Genomic DNA, 20,633 nt, shown 5'->3' on the forward strand with positions numbered 1-20,633 from the left:
TTTTTCCTTCCTCCTCCCGAGTCTCCTGTTGCTCAATTTTCCATGTGCTACTTCTTCTCTTGGCCTCACGTTTGCTTTTCCCTCTCAATTTTTTTAAGCTTCTACAAGCAGTTGCACAACATTCTGCGAGGAAATAGCTCCCTTTTCTCTCCAGCAGGCTTGATTGACAGCACCCCTTGCACGCTCTGTAGTAGTCGTAGTGTGTGTGTGTGTGTGTGTGTGTGTGTGTGTGTGTGTGTGTGTGTGTGTGTGTATGTTTGTACGGGATGCATGCATCTCAGTATCGTCCTGTGCCTTTTAGAAGTTTAACTGCAGCATTTAGTCTTTTTGCAAGAGCCTGTGTTGGTATGTTTTTCTATGTGTTAGTGCTTTGGGGAAACAGAGCTACAAAAGCCAGTTCAAAGGTTGCAAAAGAGCTTTCACACTCATTCATCTGTGGGCTGCAAGCGCATGTGCATGCACGTACACACACACTCACACGTGCGTGCACGCAGACGCAGGGGTTGTGTGTTGACTTAAGAGTTAATGAATGGATGATTGAGGGCTGCAGGGGTTGGGGAAAGCAGTGCCGTGGAAACAACCCCTCTTTCCCAGGAAGGGAGCACAGAACAAGAGTTAGAGACAAAGAAAGGGATGGAAAATGAGTGTCTCAGAGGCAGAATGAAATTCAGAGTGTGTGTGCCGAAAGCCCAGGGGGCTGTGGGGCAAACTACTTGAAGCAGAAGCATTTGAAGCCCCTAATAAAGCAAGTAGCATGTACTTGACAAGCACCCAAAGGGAAAGAGAGAGGGAGAGAAGCAGCTGTTGGAGGAGGAGAGTGAGACAAAGAAGGAGCAGGGGGCTGTCCTTACTTGCTCTTCACTGAGAGGACTGTATGTGGGAGGAGGCAGGGAGAGAGCTGGAGAAAAGAGGGGGCACAAGAAAGAAAAAGAGCAAGCAGGGAGCAAGCAGTATGTGTGGTGTGTGAAGGAGAATACATCTGAAATCCTGTGAGTGGTTTGCATAGTTGCAGGCAGCCTCTTCGCCAGCCTCTCCTGCGCTGCACAACCTGGGCTAAGGGACCATGCAGCAACCCTGGACTCTTCCCTGGCTCTGTGCTCTCCTGCTGGGGCTGATGGGGTTCCTGGTGTCGGGCTCAGACTTCCAGCATCACAAATACGAGGACATGGTACGAGCTCTGTTTGCAGTGCAGAGCGAATGCCCCTACATCACGCGCATTTACAGCATCGGGCACAGCGTGGAGGGTCGCCACCTCTATGTCCTGGAGTTCAGCGATAACCCGGGCATCCACGAAGCATGTAAGTAACACCTGATCCGTTGTTTGACAGCCCAGTGACATGCTGTACAATGATTTCATGTTGCATTTTATGCCGAAGTGGATAATTGGCAGAAAACGTGATGGATGGAATTCATTTAACAGCTCAATAATTTAATCCCAACTCCTCAACAAAGCTGATAAACATCTGCAAATGATATGAATCTATGATAGATTTCAAATGCACAACCTGTGCTACTGGCTCCTCATCTGTCTTTTACTTTTTGCCACACACAATGAGAATAGCTGGCAGGAGACTGAGCAGTCTGCAAGGGGCTTCGGTTTTGTCTCAAGCTTTCGATTTTGCCTTTATGAAGCCGAACCACTGTGTGACTTAACAGTGAGGAGGAAAAGGTGAAATGATCCCGAATTGGCTGCTTTGAACATCACTGGCTGTAAACTGAGGAAAACTCAAAAGTGAAAACAAAAAAGAAGGGAAAAAAAGAAAAAAGTGAAAGAATCGAGTCAACATCTGTGATTCATTTTGATTTTTCTTTGCCATCCGACCACTGACAAAATGTAGCAGATGACAAAGAGATTCACTTTGAGTCATCAAGGATTTAACCCTGAATACACTCCCACAAAAACCACTGAATCAGCTCTTCAGGTATTTAGTTTGTAAATCAGTTTGAAGCTACTGTATGATTATATCCAATGTTTGCATTGGAAATTGGCCAAAATGTCATATCAAGGAAATGCTGTGGAAGATTTTTCCATTCTTGCATTTAAAAAAAAAGCTTGACAACTGAAGGGAATGCTTTTTTGGCTCCAGCCAAGCCTGCTTTTTTTTCTGTGTGTTTGCATACTCAGAAGCTTCCTTCAGTAGAATTGAAGGATGTAGGCCTGTTCTGTCGCAAGGTGACCGAGGGTGAAAAACAGGAACTGAACACTTCATGAAGGGGGAGTGACCTGAGGTGTAGTCTGGGTCAAGCCTCCTGCACTCTGTACGAAGTTCATGTGTTTCACATACTGCTGAATGAGTGTGTGTGGGTTTTCTTTCTTTCTTTTTAAAATACACGCTGGAGCCAGCGCTGTTTTGTGAACTCATGGCCAGTTGGAACTGTGCTAAAGAAAAAGAGGGGAGTTGCAAGGCCCAGCATGCCATTTGGATGCCTGAAACAATTAGTGAAGGGGGCTGATAGATTTGAAAGTATCAATGACAAAAAAAACCACAAGCGCTTATACTTTGATGTGATGGTTTTAGTGTCAAATTTAGTGCAAATTTGTATCTAGTGTTAAGTCATAGGTGACCTCTGGCAACCGTGCTTGGGGTTTTTTGCTGCCCTCAGCAGTGATTAATAAAGGGATCCTCAGGGGGAAGAAACCCTGCACAGAGAGCAAGGCTGATAGATTGGTGGCAAATACACATAACAATGGCAGATAAACTCATCCAGATAATTCAATCAGCACAATTTCCAGAGCTTATGTCTGTAAGAACACCCTTATCAAGAAATTTCTGCGACTGTGGCGTTCTGCATGTGTTTCCTCAGGCCATCTGTTTTAAATGTGGTACTTGACAGCTCTGTGTGGCTTTTTTTGTAACTTCGTGCCCCCTCTGCTTCTCCACTCCCTCCCCAGTGGAGCCTGAGTTCAAGTACGTGGGCAACATGCATGGCAACGAGGTGCTTGGGCGTGAGCTTCTCATCAAGTTCTCCCAGTTCTTGTGCGAGGAGTACCGAGCCAGAAACCAGCGAATCGTGAGGCTGATCCACGACACGCGCATCCACATCCTGCCTTCCATGAACCCCGATGGCTACGAGGTGGCTGCCAGACAGGTAATTTGAGCTTTAGGCTTAGACGTGCCAAAACAAAACTCCCTCTGGGACGTCTCTGGCTGTGTTTTTTCAAAGAAACAGTCTCCCGCGCAAAGAAGGAGAAAAAAAATCTATTTTCTTTTCCCTTGGTTTTGTTCTTGGCAGTGGAAATATTAGAAATGTTGAGGTCCCTGAGTGAAACTAAACACCTGCGAGCCACACAGCTCAATCCATCTGATAACGTTTTTGTAAAAAAATCTTTTAGGATTTTTAAATAAATACATGTGTGTGTGTGTTTGTGTAAGACGAGCGACTACGAGTCAAACAGTAGTTGATGATTTTTCTCCACCGTTTGCTTGCGTCTGTAATAATCCCATCTATCAGCTTCCCAAGAAAGCCCCTAACTTTGTGTCAGGGGTAATTATGGGCCGTGAAACAACTGATACACACGCAGACTGCTCCAACACAAATACACACACAGTCTCTTGCTGGCTAATGATATGTCCTGAAGCGACCAGCTTCACATGACAGTCCCTCTCTTTGCCACTCAGACGACACATACATACTGCACTGTAATTAGTTGCGTCAGCAGATGTTTGGGTGCAGCAGCATCTGTTCAAAAATGGCAAGGCAGTTTCATTTTAAAGCATCCTTGGCGACTCAGTGTTGTGATCAAGCTTTTAGGGAAAAAAACAAGAAGAAGAAGAAATCTTATCAGAAAATGTAAGCTATAGACATCAACATACAGGTCAGTCAGCTCTTTTGCAAAGTCTCAGAAAGTCTCACGCTGAAATACAGAGGAAAGTCAAGCCAATCAAAAAAGAGCTTATTAAATTGCCCCTTTGCTTTACTTGATATATAAAAACATATAGTGACATTTAAGATTAAAGGTCCGAGCTAAAGATGCAAACAAATAAGAAAATTTCAAGGCACTCATAAAATAAAACAAGTCTACAGTTAGTGATGCCCCTGTGACGCTGCATTTAAGCAAAACAGACCTTTTAACTAAACTGAAATGTTAGCATCCTAACATGCTTGCAATGACAGTGCTAACTAATTTGATGTTTAGTTGGAGTACTGTTTACCATGCTCAGTGTAGTGAGGGGGAAAAAGCTGTTCCCTTTAAGCCAGCTTTCTTCTGATTGCCTGTCCCTTGCAAACAGAAGGCATAACAGCAGGTAGGAGGGGCTTCTGTGCCCACAGCAGGTGTACCTGCTGTCTATGACATCATTAAGATCCAGCAGTAGAAAAAAAAAACTGCCTAAGAGAGAGAACTTGAGCTTTTTGCTTAAAGTACTTTGACTTTGGGTACTTTTAACCGATTGTGACAGTCTATCTGTCCGGCTGTTAGCACACTCAGTATCATGGATTTGTTGCACGGTCTTAAAAATCCATTTTGGGAAAAATACTTGACTGTTGTTGCTCTATAGATAGCCTCTGAGGACTGGGGAATAATAAATTCAGCTTTGTTTTACTGCTTCCGAGAAATTTGAGCTCATAACTTGACCTCAGGAAACCTTAACGTCACAAGCCAAAATATGATCATTTAATCATTCTGGTGGGAAAGAGCAAGATTACTCACCAGTTTAAAAAAATATGTTTTTTTTGTGATCTGTGCATCAACAGGGTCCGGAGTTCAACGGTTACCTAGTGGGTCGAGGGAATGCCAGAGATATCGATCTAAACCGCGACTTTCCGGACCTGAACGCGCTCATGTACTACTACGAGAAAACCAAAGGACGAAACCACCACCTGCCCCTGCCGGACAACTGGGAGCATCAGGTCAGTTCTGCTGAATACACGGAAACTGTTTGAGGGTGTATGTGTGTGTTAAAGTGTCTGTGTGTGTATGCAAGTATGTGTGGCTCGGAGCATATGTGGGTGAGAGAGAACGAGGGAGCGAGGAGGAGGATGGATGAGTGCATTTATCATGCTCGTGTGAGCGTGTGAGCGAAGCTGAATAATGAGCAGCTGTAACATAGTTGGGTTATCTTGGCTTTAACTTTGTTGACATAAACAAATTCATGAGATCTGCACTCGATGAGATGCCAGTGCCAGCTGTGTCTTAGCTAAATAATAAAAAAGTCCATATATTTAAATGTGAGTAGACTCAGTAGACTCCTTGGTAGGTTCTCTGCTTCATTTTGTGACTTTTTTCTGTGTGCCTGTATAGCCTAGACCTGTTTGCTTATCTTGCACATAGCAGGCTATAGCTCTTAGCATAGACACTGTGGTTGCCCTCATTCGTATTTGAAATATGAAACAGGTGGGGTAACTGGCAACCTAGCTCAGCAAACTGGAACAAACTGGAACAAAAGCGTTGGTAAGTCATATTAGTTTGCATATTTCTTTAGATGCTGGAGCTGAGAAAATGCCCCAAGAAGAAGAAGGCCCCCCCCGCCAACAGCCGCCTTCTTCTCTGGGTCATAACATGTGATTAACTATATGCACTGTTTATGAGGACTTTGAGCCTCAGCTAAACATTTTTTGGTTTTCATCACCATCATGAGAAGTTACAGTGACCCACTCTGCGGCGTCAGAGTGTAACTGTTACCCTGAGGCACTGGCTGACTCCTCACTTTGCTGCGATTTTACCCAAAACCGTCTGCACATTGCCATGTTTGCACTATAAAAGCACAGATGCTCTCTACATAGAACAGACACTATATAAACCTGCCACACTTACACGGTGACTGAGACTAAGGAAGAAAAATGTCCCTCAGAGTTTCGGCGTAAGCAGCAGAGTTCAGATTGGCTGTGGGAAAGACCTGGCTTCATTCTGGGTGATTGAATGACCTTTGTAGCGCAATGTGTACTTATTTCAGATCACTGAAGTGTAAAATGAACAGTGGAGAGTAACATGAGAGTGCATGCTGTCAAACAGGCCACTAGCCTGCCAAAAAGTACATTTTAACTATTAAGGTCAGATCCTTGGGGGTGTCTTGACTGCAGCCTCCGTTTCAGTAGGGCTGTTGTTCATAGTTTCCTTGAAAAATAAAATTCCTCCCTCTAAGGACAGTCAGTTTTTATTAAAACTGCTAGATAGCTTAATGTTTTGAGAACTGAAATATGAACCCAAAGTTGATTATATCTCGAACCGTCCAAATTAAAATACTTTTGGCTAGATTTAGTGATAGACTGTATAGAAAAGATGGATATAATCCGCGTGGAAGTGTCTTAAACATACATATAAACCCTTCTTCTTATGGGCAGACCCAAAAAGAAATCAACTTCGCCGACTTAGGTGCACGTGCGGAGGAGGGGCGGGGGTATTTCAGCTGTCACAGGGCAAGAGGTGGGTAGAAGCCTACGAGAAAATGACCCTCATTTGGTTTATGACCTCAGTGTTTTCCTTACACATTTATGGTCTCACTTGCTCGTGTCAAGTCTTATTAAATATAACATGTTCACTTTGTAAATTATTTATTAGGGGGGAAAAAATGAAACAGGCTATGCTTTAGGAGAGGGTGTCAAACATAAGGCCCTGGGGCTAGAAATGCCCAGACAAAGACAAGGGTGTAAATTTGAGACTTTTTTTTTTTTTTTTTTTAGAAGTTTTACATTGTAGTTTTTCCTATTAATAAAGCCTTGCCCATGGACATTCATGCTAGCTTTAGTTACTTGAAAAAAGTAATCAGTAACTTATTACTGATTACTTCTCCAAAAAAGTAATCCCGTTACTTTACTGATTACTTATTTTCAAAAGTAATTAGTTACTTAGTTACTTTTTAAAACATGATTTATCCCCTAAATAGGTAATAAAGCAATAGATCTTTCAGCCCAATTCTACTTTTTCTGCATAATCCATCATATAAAATGTAATCAAATGAAAAAGTCTCTTTTTAAAACTTGTTTTATTAGTTTTAATCTTTTAACTTTATGCATCAAGCAAACATTAAATTATATGCAACATTATCTGACTGGAAGAAATTTGTTTAACATTTAAACCTATTTTCTGCATATTCCAGCATATAAAATAAAATCGTTTTTTGTGTTTACACTCACTCTTTCAAATAGATGCACGTAAAACGCAGCAGAAAAGAAATAAAATCAAAGACTCTGCGGCCCTGTTGCCCTATTTTCACCTGTATAGCAGGAGTGGGGCAGGCGGAGGTTTGCCCTGGTGCAGGTGTGCCACAGCGGTCAGTGGAAGGATACAGCAGTTTGTGAATTTCCCATTCCGTGGTAGCGCACTCGGTGCTTGCTCAGACGTTTAGGGGTTTTTTCGCTGTAAAAAGAAGTTTTCTTCCCACGCAGTGAGCAGCGGACGCTAATATTTTTTGTCACTTTTTACGGAATCAAACTCAAAGTAAGGTCAGTACTTCCACGCTTTAAACGCTGCACGGTCATACTCTCTCCCGCACTCGTTGTATTATCCATTTTTGATCTGCACACAGCTGTTGCCACGAACGTCGCACTCGCTTACGTCATTGTCATGAGACACTCTCGCAAAAAAAATCACGGTTTTAGTAACGCAGTAACGCAGCGTGCTTACGGGAAAGTAACAGTAATCTAATTACCTTTTTTTGCAATAGTAATCCTTACTTTACTCGTTACTCGAAAAAAGTATTCGGATTACAGTGACGCGTTACAAGTAACGCGTTTCTGCCCATCTCTGGTCTACAGTAAAAAAAAACTAAAACATTTTCTCTCAATTAGTAGTGACAGTCTGTTCTATATTTACAGGACAGTCTGAGCAATGAGCTACCAAAACCTTTTCTGTAATTTTATACATTTAATTCTTATAATTTAAAACCAGAGTCGTGCTGATGGATTTCTTTAATTTAATACAGCAGCATGTTTGTTACATATCAGAAAAACTGAGGTGAACTCTTGAAATTGCACTTCTTTGTCTTATATTAAGACATCTCATGGATTAAAGGTGTAGTTTACTTCTTTATACTGGCAGAAATGGAAGTTTCACTGGTCCAGTTAAACTCAAAGTGGTCTGCGAAATGAAAAATTTGAATGAGTTTGACATCTCTGCTTTAATCCAGTTGCCAAGTGGATTGCAAGCATGCAATGTGCTTGATTTCAGTTTATGAGGAGTAAATATTATCCTTTAGGAAACAAAGAAAGTCATATCAGTGCTTTAAAATGAATGCGTGATTGATTTCTCTTTGCTCAAAATAACTCTTTTCAGTGTTTTAAGCAGTTTTGACAGGGCATGTCATTACAGAAAGGTGGTTTCAGTGTAGTTTTCTTTTTCTTTCCCTGTCGGCACACCACTTTTGTTCCCAAGCAAAGGTGGAAAATTGTGTTTTTTAACCTCTAACTGCAAAACCAGAGAGCCAGGGAGTCTGTACATATGACTGTCTCCTGATGCAGAAACACAAAAGGGTAACTGTGCTTGTCTTACAGCTGCTTCATTTATGCTGGTCAGGATTACATTCTCACATAAAGCCTCAAGCCCTGCAGGCTCGAGAATGCAGCTTTTACTAATTTAGCTAAGTGATGAAACTTTCTTCACTGGAACAAGTGCAAGACTAAACTGAGTGTGCTCCATAAGATGTGGTAAAATAAGACTGAGAACTGGGCAGCAGCACATTTTCCAAGTTTCACTTTCATTTCTCTTAGAAATACCTTATTTACAGAGCCCCAGAAGAGCCCGACATAAAACAAGGCTCCTTTTGCAAAAGTATCCACTGACATTTGACTGGCCTCCAGAGGACATCCCTCACCCAGTGTGAAAACTAACTTCAGACTGTCAGCGATCCTCTAAGTGATCCAGAATGTTTGATTTGCTTCTCTTTGCATTTAATATGAGGTAGTATCCTCTGTTGTTAGTAGAGCTCTTTAACACTGCGATATGGCCGTGTCTGTCCTTCGTGTGTAACCCTACACCGCGGTGACAGCTCTTATTTCAAAGGATGCACAAGTATATATAAAGATCTACAGATAATAAATTCCTGCCGGCGTTCAAAACGAGAGCCAGACCTTTTGGTTACAGCTGCTCTGTTCAAGGTCACGGGGCTCTGATCAGCTTGATTATTCTTGAACAGAGTCAGACTGTGTTTATTGTCCTACATACCATATTCAAGGAGAGGTATTACGCCTCGTCTCCAAACGTGATAAATGGCTCTGAGAGTGTGAGGAGAGTTAACGCTGACAGAGAAAATAAATGGCAGCCCCAAGTGAAATTTCAAGGTCTGCAGCAATGCAATGGAGATGCCATCTGGCTGAGGCTGATCCCGTTCATGCAGAATTTGATGAATTAATTAGCAAAGTGATCAAAAACCTTTAAATCAGTTTGCATATTATGAATTATATGTACACGTAACTGTACCTTTCCACTCCTTTGTTGCTAAGTCCAGCTTCAGTTTGTGAATTTTGTATATTCTGATTGAATTTATCATAAACTGAAATGGTTGGTATTCTTTAACCATGAAGCTAACCATTCCTTTGCATTTAGGAGGAGCTAGTTGAATCATTAAATGTGCTTGAGCAAAGTAGAAGATTCTTTAAACTCTAACCATTTTTGCAAAATGATTAAGTGAAAAAGAAAGGCAGAGAGAAAATATGTCCATAAGGCAAAGCAGAGGAAACCGGGGTTTGTCCAGATAAGCAGCCAACCAGAGAAGCCAGGAGCTTTGGGTGAAAAGAAAACCAGATGTCAACCCAGTGATGTTGTTTGGGAAATATCTCAGGTGACGTAAAGACTGTACGGGATTCCGCATCATAACTTATTTAGTGATTTAGAGACATTTTGACAGGTTCTCAAGTGGGATTAGATTGTTTCATTTGGGGAATTGGAATAAAGATGCATGCACGTGGTCCTGCAAGTACAGTAAATCTTAAATGTCCTGCTTCCCATCCTCCCCAGGTTCAACCAGAGACTTTGGCTGTGATAAAATGGATGCAAAATTACAACTTCATCCTGTCAGCGAATCTTCACGGAGGAGCCGTGGTGGCCAATTACCCCTTCGACAAGTCGAGAGATGGGCGCGTTCGAGGGCGGACCACCTATTCGGCCACGCCTGATGACAAGATCTTCAGAAAGGTGCGTGACAGATTAAAATTTCCAGATGTGACACACATCTCATACCGTCACTGCCTGTTGTGTGTGTATGAAAACATGCGGACGAATGGGGCCGTGTGCTTTTGTGTGTGATGACAGTTGGCGAGAACCTACTCATACGGTCACGGCTGGATGCACAAGGGCTGGAACTGTGGCGACTACTTTGATGAGGGGATCACCAATGGGGCCAGCTGGTACTCTTTGTCCAAAGGTGAGCAAAACGTCTTCTCCTGAGCAGAAGGGAAGACAACAGAAATGCATAGTAAAAGCACAAGAGACTCACTTGGAGCAGTCTCTAAATTATTACTGAGGCTGACTTTCGTAATTGAATTAATCGTAATTCAAACTAAATTATTTACACGCTGTTTACATCTATTTTTGGCCAGTGAGTCTGCATCTGGATTTATATTATGCTGCTTTGGCACCACAAATGTTAGTGCTGTGGCTCAACACCAACAACACTAACTGTTGTCCTGACCTCTTAGGTTTCAAGAGAAGTACTGGTTGCCAACATTCCAGTATGTACAAACTGATAATATAAACAGCTACTTAGAAAGTAAACTATTACACCCCCCAGACATTTTGGAATTCGAAAGCCAAATAAGATAATAGCTAAATTATCAGTTTAAATAAAAATGAGCTGAAAAAAGTGCCCTGCCACATGAGCACACAGTCTACTATCCTACGTACAAAACACATTGTTCCTTGCCTACATGCAAAATTTCCATTAGCTGTGGAACAATCGCTGTAATTCTCCTTCTAAAGAAAGACAAGCCCATCTGAGTAATGGCTTCCTGCTGTCATTACCTTCAGCATGAATGAAATGCACTGACTGGCTCGCAAGGCACGCTTCCCCAGTGTCATCATGCACTGCGTTTGCACTTGCCTTAACCCCCCTTACCTCCTGCACACTGCCAGCTGCTCTAGCAGTAGAGCGGTGGACAGAGGGTGTAAAAGGCACCCATTCAATACGATCCGCACCATCAGCAGGCAGCATGCAGCACTCTGAAAAAGTCTCAAGTCACCTCTAATTTCTTTATATTTTGCTTCCAGGAAGCCAGACCTTGAGCAGTAGTTCTCCAAGTTTTCTGAAGGTCTTTCAAAGTTCTTCTTTAGACTTTTTATTTTTAAAAGTCCAGTCCTTGTACCTGAACATTTTCAGAGGAACGCTTTTTTTTTTAGTGGACCTTTTTTTTTTTTAAACTTGATTTTTCTGGCAATTATTTCATAGTCCAGGCTTTAAAGGGTTAAAGTCTACAAGGCAACCTTGGAGATAGTGGTGACAATTCCTTTTTTTTTTCTTTAAGTGAAGGATCCTTTAAATTTTAACTAAGCTGGAGAGGACCTCGCCTTTTAGTGAGGTTGAAACGAATCATACGGCTCAGCTGGCCTCCCCACCGCTCTTTTTTTTTTTGTGTAAAATCCCATAAACTCTATAAATGGAACTGAAGCTTGAAGAGAGTTTTGAATTTTGTGAAATTTCTTGTTATAGCTGAAAATATGCATTCATTAAACTTCCTCCTCCATGCTGGCAGAGACCCTCTCAGGAGTCACACAGCCTTAGGCGCCCGCACGAAACTTAAACTCCTCACCCTCTCATGGTTGGAAAACTTGTGTGCTGCTTTTTAATGAAAGCTTACAGTAATGCACTGTTACAGTAATGAATTCTTGGAAGTTAAAAAATACCAAGTTTATCCAACTCTCTGGGCATATATTCAGTTTCAGCTCAGTTAATCTGCAACTGCAACAATAACAACCCCCATTTCTTTGATGCGTAAGTCCTGATCTGGGCTGCTCTGGTTTCTCCTCAGCAGTGTGAGTCTGATGAGCTTTTCATTTGAGTCATGCGAGCTTTTGAACTGACTGAAAACGCCCAGAGTCTCACTTAGAAGCAGCATGCTATGTTTATTTTACCAGGTCTTTCTGCTCCAAGTGTTATGTCGGGGTCTATGGGGTTACATATGAACCTTCCCTCCCTTCTGGCTCCTTGTACATTTGTTTTTGATGAAAAGTGGAGCCATATTGTAAAGCCAAAAACATACATTTTTTTTAAAGCAACTTATACTCCTAAAATTTTGAACAGCTCCCTCAAGAGGCAAAGTGTGGTGGAAAAAAAACAGTTTGAATCTATAAATATAACTAATGTGTCCTGTTGCAAAGACCTAGAAATCTAAAGTGAAGAGCCACATTAATACATTTATTGTCCTCCTAAAATATTTATATGTGTTTCAGGCATGCAGGACTTCAACTACTTGTACACCAACTGCTTCGAGATCACTCTGGAGCTGAGCTGCGATAAGTTTCCTCCGGCATCAGCACTGCCGAGAGAATGGCTGGGCAACCGGGAAGCGCTGGTTTCATACCTAGAACAGGTTTGCACATGACAAAATTTGGCAAATCAGAGTTATACTGAAAGAGTATTTAATTTATTGGAGCTCAATGCACCACACATACACAGCTACACTATTACACATAAAAACCCAACTGCCAAGAGTCGTGAGTCTGCTGCCCTGGTGTCTTGTGAATATTGGCAGTCACCTCTGGGATAAAGTGACCAAAAAATTAGATGCGTGAAATTCTGTGTAATATGAGTAATCTGACTTTTACCCTTCTTCGAGGATGAAACAAGGCCGTGGTCTGAGGACAACAACATGTCCTTTATTCCACTGAGATTCAAAAAGCGATGCTTTGCCACTAATAATGTTTCTGTAAGGGTGGGCCCCCAGTTGCATACATTTTTTGCAAAGCACTGATTAAACAAACTAAACTGGGCCTGCAGATGCTGTTCTGGTCTTTCTTTAGCTGCTGAACACTGCTGAGCCTAAGGAGTGTTAATTAAGTCTGAGGTGTAGAAATGTAGCTTAGGATTCCTTCATATTCACTTGTATTTATTAGCACATACAGTATTTTCTTTTAAAAAAAAACCTTAACATTTAAAGTATATTCAAGTGTAATCTTTTCTTTTGTAAGCATTAGGCAATAATTTTGAGCAAAATGCAACTGAAATATATAAATAATTAATCAATTGGGAAAATATGTTTGGTATAAACTGAATGTATACCGAGAAAGTCAATTTCATTTGAACAGATTCCATTAAATCTAAAGTTTTGTAACAAAATGTACATATAATGAAATTACTTTAAGTCAGTATTTCAGACTTTAGGTTTCAAGGTTTTGAGCGTATGTGCTAATAAACATGAGTAAGTGCAGAAAGCTTTGAAGAAACTTTCTGGATGAAGTCAAACATCTTCAAAAAAACTTAAAGACGTCCAGTCACCTTCCTTTTTTAAGCTCTTGAGACTACAGACAACTTTACACATCAAACATACGATAGGAATCCAATTTCCAAACCTTAGATTTTATTAAATATACTTCAATATTTAAAGTATGTACACGTTTCGTCTTTTCTCAGGTGCATCATGGGATAAAAGGCATGGTGTATGATGAAAACAACAACCCCATCAGCAAAGCAGAGATCTCAGTAGCTGGCATCAACCATGATGTGACCGCAGGTAACAGGGACTTTTGGTGTATATGTGGTTATTTTTTTTTTCTTTCACTCCAAAACTTGATAGGTGTGGAAGCTGGATTTGTTGTGACTGATTGTCTAGTGTCCCAGCCAGTGAAATAGAAGACCAGTGTTTGATAACATCCGGTGTCGGTCTGTCATTTCAAAATGAGACAAGGACACATACTGCATGACTAATGGCAGGCACTAACAATAACTTCTGCATGAATCGAATGCCTTGAGCAGCCAGAAGTCGACTTTGAGTCTCACTTCCATAAAAATATGATCCTTTGGAAATAAAACAGAATGAAACAAGACGCAATCTCTACAAGACTTTTAGCGATGTAGCTAAATTTTAGTATGATACCCAAATTTTAAAAGTGCATTCAATCCTCACACGCAAAAGGACAGTCAAGTGCATCTAATGGTGTGGTGTGGAAGTCAAGCACAGATATAACGGAGCAAGTCATCCTCTACTGGTCAGTGGTGGAAATGCAACTTGAGAGAAATTAAAGTCACCTATCAAGACGTGCAGCCTGTACACTCACCAGCCAGTTCAACAGGTGCATCTCACTAGTACAGGGATAAGCCCCTTTTTTGCCTTTAGAACTACTTTGATTCTTCATGCCACATATTTAACAAAGTACTGCAAACATTCCTCAGAGGATCCATATTCCATATTGGCATCACGGCATCGCGTGGTTCATCATCAGTTTCCAATTTGGCACCAACAACTTTCTTTATTTAGTGTGAATTATTTTTTTTATGTTAAAAACTACCGTCATTGTCGACATATTGGTGGCACTTCAGGCATATGTTTAATTAATTAAGATACAGTGACTGTACGAGTCTCATAATTTTCCTTGTATGTGCTCCTCCAGGAGTTGATGGCGACTACTTCAGACTTCTGTTGCCAGGCACTTACACTGTAACAGCCTCTGCGCCCGGTTACCTCCCTTTCACCAGCACTGTCACAGTGGGACCAGCTGAGGCCATACAGGTTGGTTTCTGCTCGTATGGTTACAGCACCTCTGAACAAACATGTGGTTATTGTGTGGTGTGTGTTTTTATGTCTTCTAAATAAACTAACTCACACCTTTTATTCCATCTGGTCCTTGACAGCTTCATTTTTACTTGAAACCAGCACCAAAACAAAACCTGAAGGTGAAGCCGCACCACGGCAGGAGGAACCTCTCATCTCCTAAAGCCCCCTTGAAGCTTGGCCCAAGATGAGGCATGGACAATCATTTAGATGGCACACAGTCATAAACAAATACACAGAAGAGCTCGTACAAAAAACATACACATGCATACACGTATGAATTATGTAAATGATACACGACCTTAACATACCTTTGTAGTCCTAGCGTCTATTTCCTTTTTGGGTTTTGTTTTTCTGTATCAAGAAACTGTTGAAAGGCTGGTGTATTTATCCAACAGTTTTAATTTGTATGAACACAGCTAGCCTGTATTTGTAAAGGATATTTTTTTGGTTTTGATTACAATAATTTGATGGTAAGTGAAAATGAAATTAAAGAAATGTTTTTACCATCTGTATTTAAGACTTCTTTATTATTGCTGGTTTATTGCTCTGAAAAACAGGGCAATAAAAAAAAAAGAAACGTGCACTCAGGTACACATTTAAAGTATATAATAGATATTAATACACTGATTCACTGAAATGGACATTCATTTTTAAATATTTTGCATTTATTGATTTCAAAATATTTCACAGGATTGTCTTTTTCACATTATAAAATACTTAATTGGCCTTTAGACTTGATCTTAAGGGTTAATATTATTTAACTTTTTTGGTAATAACAATTCTTTTTCAAAAAAATCAATGTCAAGTGAGGCTTTGTGCAGGCAGGTGATAAGTGCAGACATTCAGAGGGAAAATGTGAACTCAAAAGTAACAAAAATGACAATAGAAACTCACACAGGTAGCCAGAACACACAGTAAGATGAAAACACAGGGCTTAAATACACAGGGGGAGCAATCAGGGAATGGGAGACAGGAGGGAAACACAGCTGGGGCAAATCAGGGCTGACAAGTCAAAGGAAGCAAAACCAGACACATTAACATGAGATACGGACTTTCAAAGTAAAACAGGAAACAGACTGAACTTACAGACAGACTCGCAAGCAGACACTGCAACAGAGGGAACAGAGACGTGGGAGCATGGCAGACACAGACACCGACTGGACACAGAACAGAGGGAGTATGGAAACCCAAACTTAAGAACTACAAAATCATAAACCAAGAAGGACCGGGGAAAATACAAAACAGAAAAACAGAAACCAAAACCTTCACAGTAATAAACCAAGATTAGAACACAAAGGTACAAAATTGAAAACACTGGGTCAACGACCCAGGTACCCTAACAATCAAAGGGAATTGTTGCTGCAGTTGCAGTCATCTAACTTTACATCTTGCAGCAAAATAAAGAAAGAAAAAATACATAAATCTGTTTTAATCATTTATTTTTGTATGCAAGTGCCTATAAGGAGCTTTATAAGGAATTTCAGTAAAATATTTATTTTAGAAGTTAGGATTTTTGAAAGTATGAAGTATCAAATAAATAGTAATAATTAGTAACAGTAAAAACAAAAAAGGTAACATAGGTAGTACAAAAAGGGTAGTATAAAAATACATACAAAATGATAATAAATTTCTATTTATTCTTTATTTACCCTTTTAACTCCTGTTTTAATTTATATTCCCATTTTTTATTATATTTTTACATTTACACATTTCTTCATTTATTTATCTATATTCGTAATTATTCTCAACAGACTCTAAATTTTTCCTCAAACTAAAATATATTTGTTTTCCTTTCTCACATAGTTCTGTTTTATTATACATGCGAGTCTTCCTCTAGTCAGGAGAATGCTAAAGAACAGAGCTGATTAATCTATTTAAATGAATATTTATTTATATTTATTTTATTTATTCATTTGGGTTCTTTAGGACTATTTCTGTGTGTGATGGAAATAATATATGGACTCATAGGAAAATGTGCATTTCAGGGTGCATACAGTAGATGTCACTGATGCATAAGAAACAAAGCAGGACTTAGTCAAATAGTTACATATTCCTTCTGTTGAATTGAATTTCTCAACAAAAGGACGCCTTTGTTTTTTTACTCCAAAAGATATTCCCTCACATTGGATTTAGATGGGTCCAAACTGTCCCACAGATGTCACCGCACATAGCACATGTTCAAACTTCATTCAGGGAGCCCTTGTTCCCATCATTTGTTATCATTAAAAGACACCGATCCCCTCAGCACAGTAATGTTTCCTTACAGGTAATGATGGTCCCTCAGAATAACTTAATAATAAGAATTTAAAATTATTCCTGAGTTTATAAATGTGGACCGTGGCAAAGAGTTAAATCCCCTCACTTTAGAGTTAATGGCTTAGATGTTTAATTTCTCACCTGACGGTTTTATCTTCATACAGATTACAACACTGTTATAAGTACATTTGAGATGTCTGTGATGTAATGTTGTTACAATTTCCTTTTGTATGGCAGCAGGATGCATTCAGACACTAGTTTTTGATAGTTGTAGAGCCATATCATAGTGCTGACTTGTTGTTATTTATTAGGTCCTATAAGAACTCACTGAAATTTGTCTATTTGAGACACATGAACAAACTGCTGATCAGTGTGGTGCTTCAAACAAATGATACACAACAAGCTAAAGTCACAAGACTGAGCCTCGACTTCCTGCAGATGGCAGCAAAGGATCCCATTAAGTGGAAACATAAACGTCACTGACGTCATCATATTTCATGATAACATTTTGTAGGCAAAATATTGTTGTGTACTTTTATGATATGATTTGTTGACCAGAGAACAAACCTCTAAACATGTTTTTCAAACTGGAGTTTCAAACCTGCTCTTTCAACAGGTTTCCCTCAGGCAGGTTGAAACTAAAGTGAATCTATGTATGATTTATGATTCAACAGCTTTTCTGGATCTATTATGCGGGCCTAAAATTCACCTTCAATTCTCTTTTGCTCTTAACAATTGACCTTTTGAGTGTGTGTGTGTGTGTGTGTGTGTGTGTGTGTGTGTGTGTGTGTGTGTGTGTGTGTGTGTGTGTGTATCTATCTGCTCCAGATACCTGCCTTTCTGTGTCATTCCCATAACAAACACAACAGCCTCTGTCTGACAAACAGGAAAGAGGAAAAGCGTACTTCACCAGGCATTCTGTGAATTTATGACCCCGACTTTCCACAGAAACACATGAGGAAATCCATAAATAGTTAAATACAAAGTAAAAACAGTAGTTTACTGTAATTCAGCAAGAAATTTGATAAAGTGATAATGCACGGAGAATCGCACGTATTCGTATGTTTCTTTGTGTTTAGCTTCTGATCTCTCTTCAATAAGAGTGACATATGTTTTAATAAAAACCAGATATTTCCCCTTTTTTAATTTCTGAAGAGAGAAAAATGAAATGGTGCTTGGATCACACGACTGCACAGTAATCCTAAAATAAAAAAAATGACTACTGTCTGCTTGAGATTATCATGTGACGTTATCATGTGACATTAAAGCTTTTGTTATGGTAAAATTGAATCATAATAGTCATTAATTCATCCTTACTGACATCAGTTCAGGGATTAGTCTGGTAACTACAATAACTTTTCTTTTGGCCAGTCAACCATCATAGCTCATGTTTCTCAGAGGCAACACAATCGGATGATTGTGTGACAGCCAGTGTATTCTCTTCACACAAACCATTGTAGTGACGCTTAACTGGCAGGAAAATATTGAAAGACAACAATAGACCCACATTTTGCCCTTGGATGAAAGTGGCTACTGTGAAAAGAAACAAAGCTGGCGTTTCATAAGTGGTTGATGATCTGGAGTGTTCCCAGCTGTAGTATGCATGTGTGTGTGCACGTGGGGTTGCACTTGTGTAGATTGGTTAAATGTGGCGTCAATGAAGCCCACCAGCAGTCCACCAGTGCCAGGCATCTCCCACACTGATTTATCCACATTTAATGAGTCAGGATGATGGAGACAGTCAATCCATCAGCTAATCACATGGCAGCAACTCTGTGCATTTATGCATGTAGATAGCACAACCAGCTGAAAGGTGATTTAGCAGAGTACTGACAGAGATTAAAAGACAGAGAGCTTTTCTCTTATATTGGCTTCCTGTTAAATTCAGAATTTAATTTAAAATCCTGTTCCTCACATACGAGGTCTTGAATAGTCAGATGCTATCTTATCTTAATGACATGATAGTACGGTGTCACCCCATTAGAGCTCTTCACTTTCAGACTGCAGGCTTACTTGTGGTTCTGAGAGTGTTTAAAAGCACAATGGGAGGAAGAGCCTTCAGCTTTCAGGCCATCTTTTGTGGAATCAGCTTCCAGTTTGGATTCAGCAGACAGACACTCTTTAAGATTAGGCTTGCATATAGTTATGGTTGGATCAGGTGACCCTGAGTCCTTCCTTAGTTATGCTGCAATAGGTGTAGGCTGCTGCATTCCCATGATGCATTGAGTGTTTCTTCTTAATTCACCTTTTTTACTGACTATGTCTGTATACACTTCTCTGCATTAAATTATTAGTTATTATTAATCTCTGGCTCTCTTCCACAGCATGCCTGTGTCCTATTTTCATCTGCTCACCCCCAACTGGTTGCAGCAGATGGCCGCCCCTCCCTGAGCCTGGTTCTGCTGGAGGTTTCTTCCTGTTAAAAGGGAGTTTTTTCTTCCCACTTCCACCAAAGCACTTGCTCATAGGGGGTCATAGGGGTTTTCTCTGTTTTTCTCCGTTTTCTTTGTATTATCGTAGGGTCTTTACCTTACAATATAAAGCGCCTTGAGGCAACTGTTGTTGTGATTTGGCATTATATAAATAAAACTGGATTTTAAAAAGTTGAATTTAATTTTAAAAATCCTTGGTCGTGTCAGAGGACTATGGCCAGACTGCTTTGACCTGATAGAAAGGCAACAGTAACTCAAATTACAAGTCATTACAAAAGAAGGTTTGCAGAAGACCAGATGGCCTACAGCAGCAGAAAACTATAGGCATCCACTCCTGTGGGCTAAGAACAGGAAAATAAGATGCAAATGTCCTCACCACAATTGGCCTGACGTGATGATTCTTGATTCTTGAGGTAAACATCATTGAGGCATTGATCCATCCTGTCTTGTATCAACAGTTTAGGCTGCTGGTAGTGGTGTAATGGTGTTGGGGATATTTTCCTGGTATGCTTTGGATCCATTAGCACCAAATGAGCATTGTTTAAACAACACAGTCCACCTGAGTATTGTTGATGATGATGTCCATTCCTGTATGATCAAACTGGTTTCTTCAATAAGACAAGAAACAAAATATGGCAAGAAGAAAGTGAGTCTCAGGCCAAAAGAGCACCTTTGGGATGTGGTGTATGGGAGATTCACATCATGGATGTGCAGCCGACACACATACAGTAACTGTGTGATGCTATCACATCAATATGAACCAAAATCTCTGAAGAATTTTCCAAAACATTTTGTTGAATCTTTGCCATGAAAAATTAAAGCAATGCTGATCACAAAAAGGGTTCCAACACAGTACTATTGTTTTCTGATAAACCAGCATAAACAGAAATGGTAAGCAGAAATGGTAAGCATTTCTGTTTACACTTGTTTAAGTCCATTTCTATGTAGGCGACAGTGTGTCCGATCCTGTATCTTTTCCTTTTCCGTGTCCTCTGCTCAAAGCTAAAGCATCCAACTGACTGTTTCCTCCCATTGTTCTGCATATACAAGATCACATATGAGGAAGCTGTCATTACTGCAGACGCAGCAAAAACTGATTTCACACCACAACACCATGGCTGAGAAAAAATCTACCCAACATATAATTGCTCATGCGGCCACTATGATTTTCTGTCTCTAAAAAAAGATTTCAGCGTCCTAATGACTCCAAATGAAAGAGCTGCAGTTTGAGAAGACAGCCACATAAGAGGATACTAGTAACACCTTCCTGCTGGGTGTCAGAAAGCTGCATTAAACTAAATTCTT

The 20,633-nt window shown here is 40.3% G+C and overlaps 1 protein-coding gene across 1 annotated transcript; it reads left to right on the forward strand.

Moving 5' to 3' along the window:
• The first annotated feature begins 903 nt into the window (after positions 1-903).
• cpn1 (carboxypeptidase N, polypeptide 1) lies at positions 904-15,125 on the forward strand. The gene is made up of 9 exons (XM_063482001.1): positions 904-1,298; positions 2,894-3,090; positions 4,696-4,851; positions 9,893-10,069; positions 10,187-10,298; positions 12,320-12,459; positions 13,500-13,599; positions 14,477-14,595; positions 14,718-15,125. Exons 1-9 carry the CDS (start codon positions 1,064-1,066, stop codon positions 14,826-14,828), a joined length of 1,347 nt encoding a protein of 448 aa, XP_063338071.1. The 5' UTR covers positions 904-1,063; the 3' UTR covers positions 14,829-15,125.
• The last annotated feature ends 5,508 nt before the right edge of the window (positions 15,126-20,633 follow it).

Source organism: Pelmatolapia mariae, linkage group LG8 (assembly GCF_036321145.2).
Source record: "Pelmatolapia mariae isolate MD_Pm_ZW linkage group LG8, Pm_UMD_F_2, whole genome shotgun sequence".
NCBI lineage: Eukaryota > Metazoa > Chordata > Actinopteri > Cichliformes > Cichlidae > Pelmatolapia > Pelmatolapia mariae.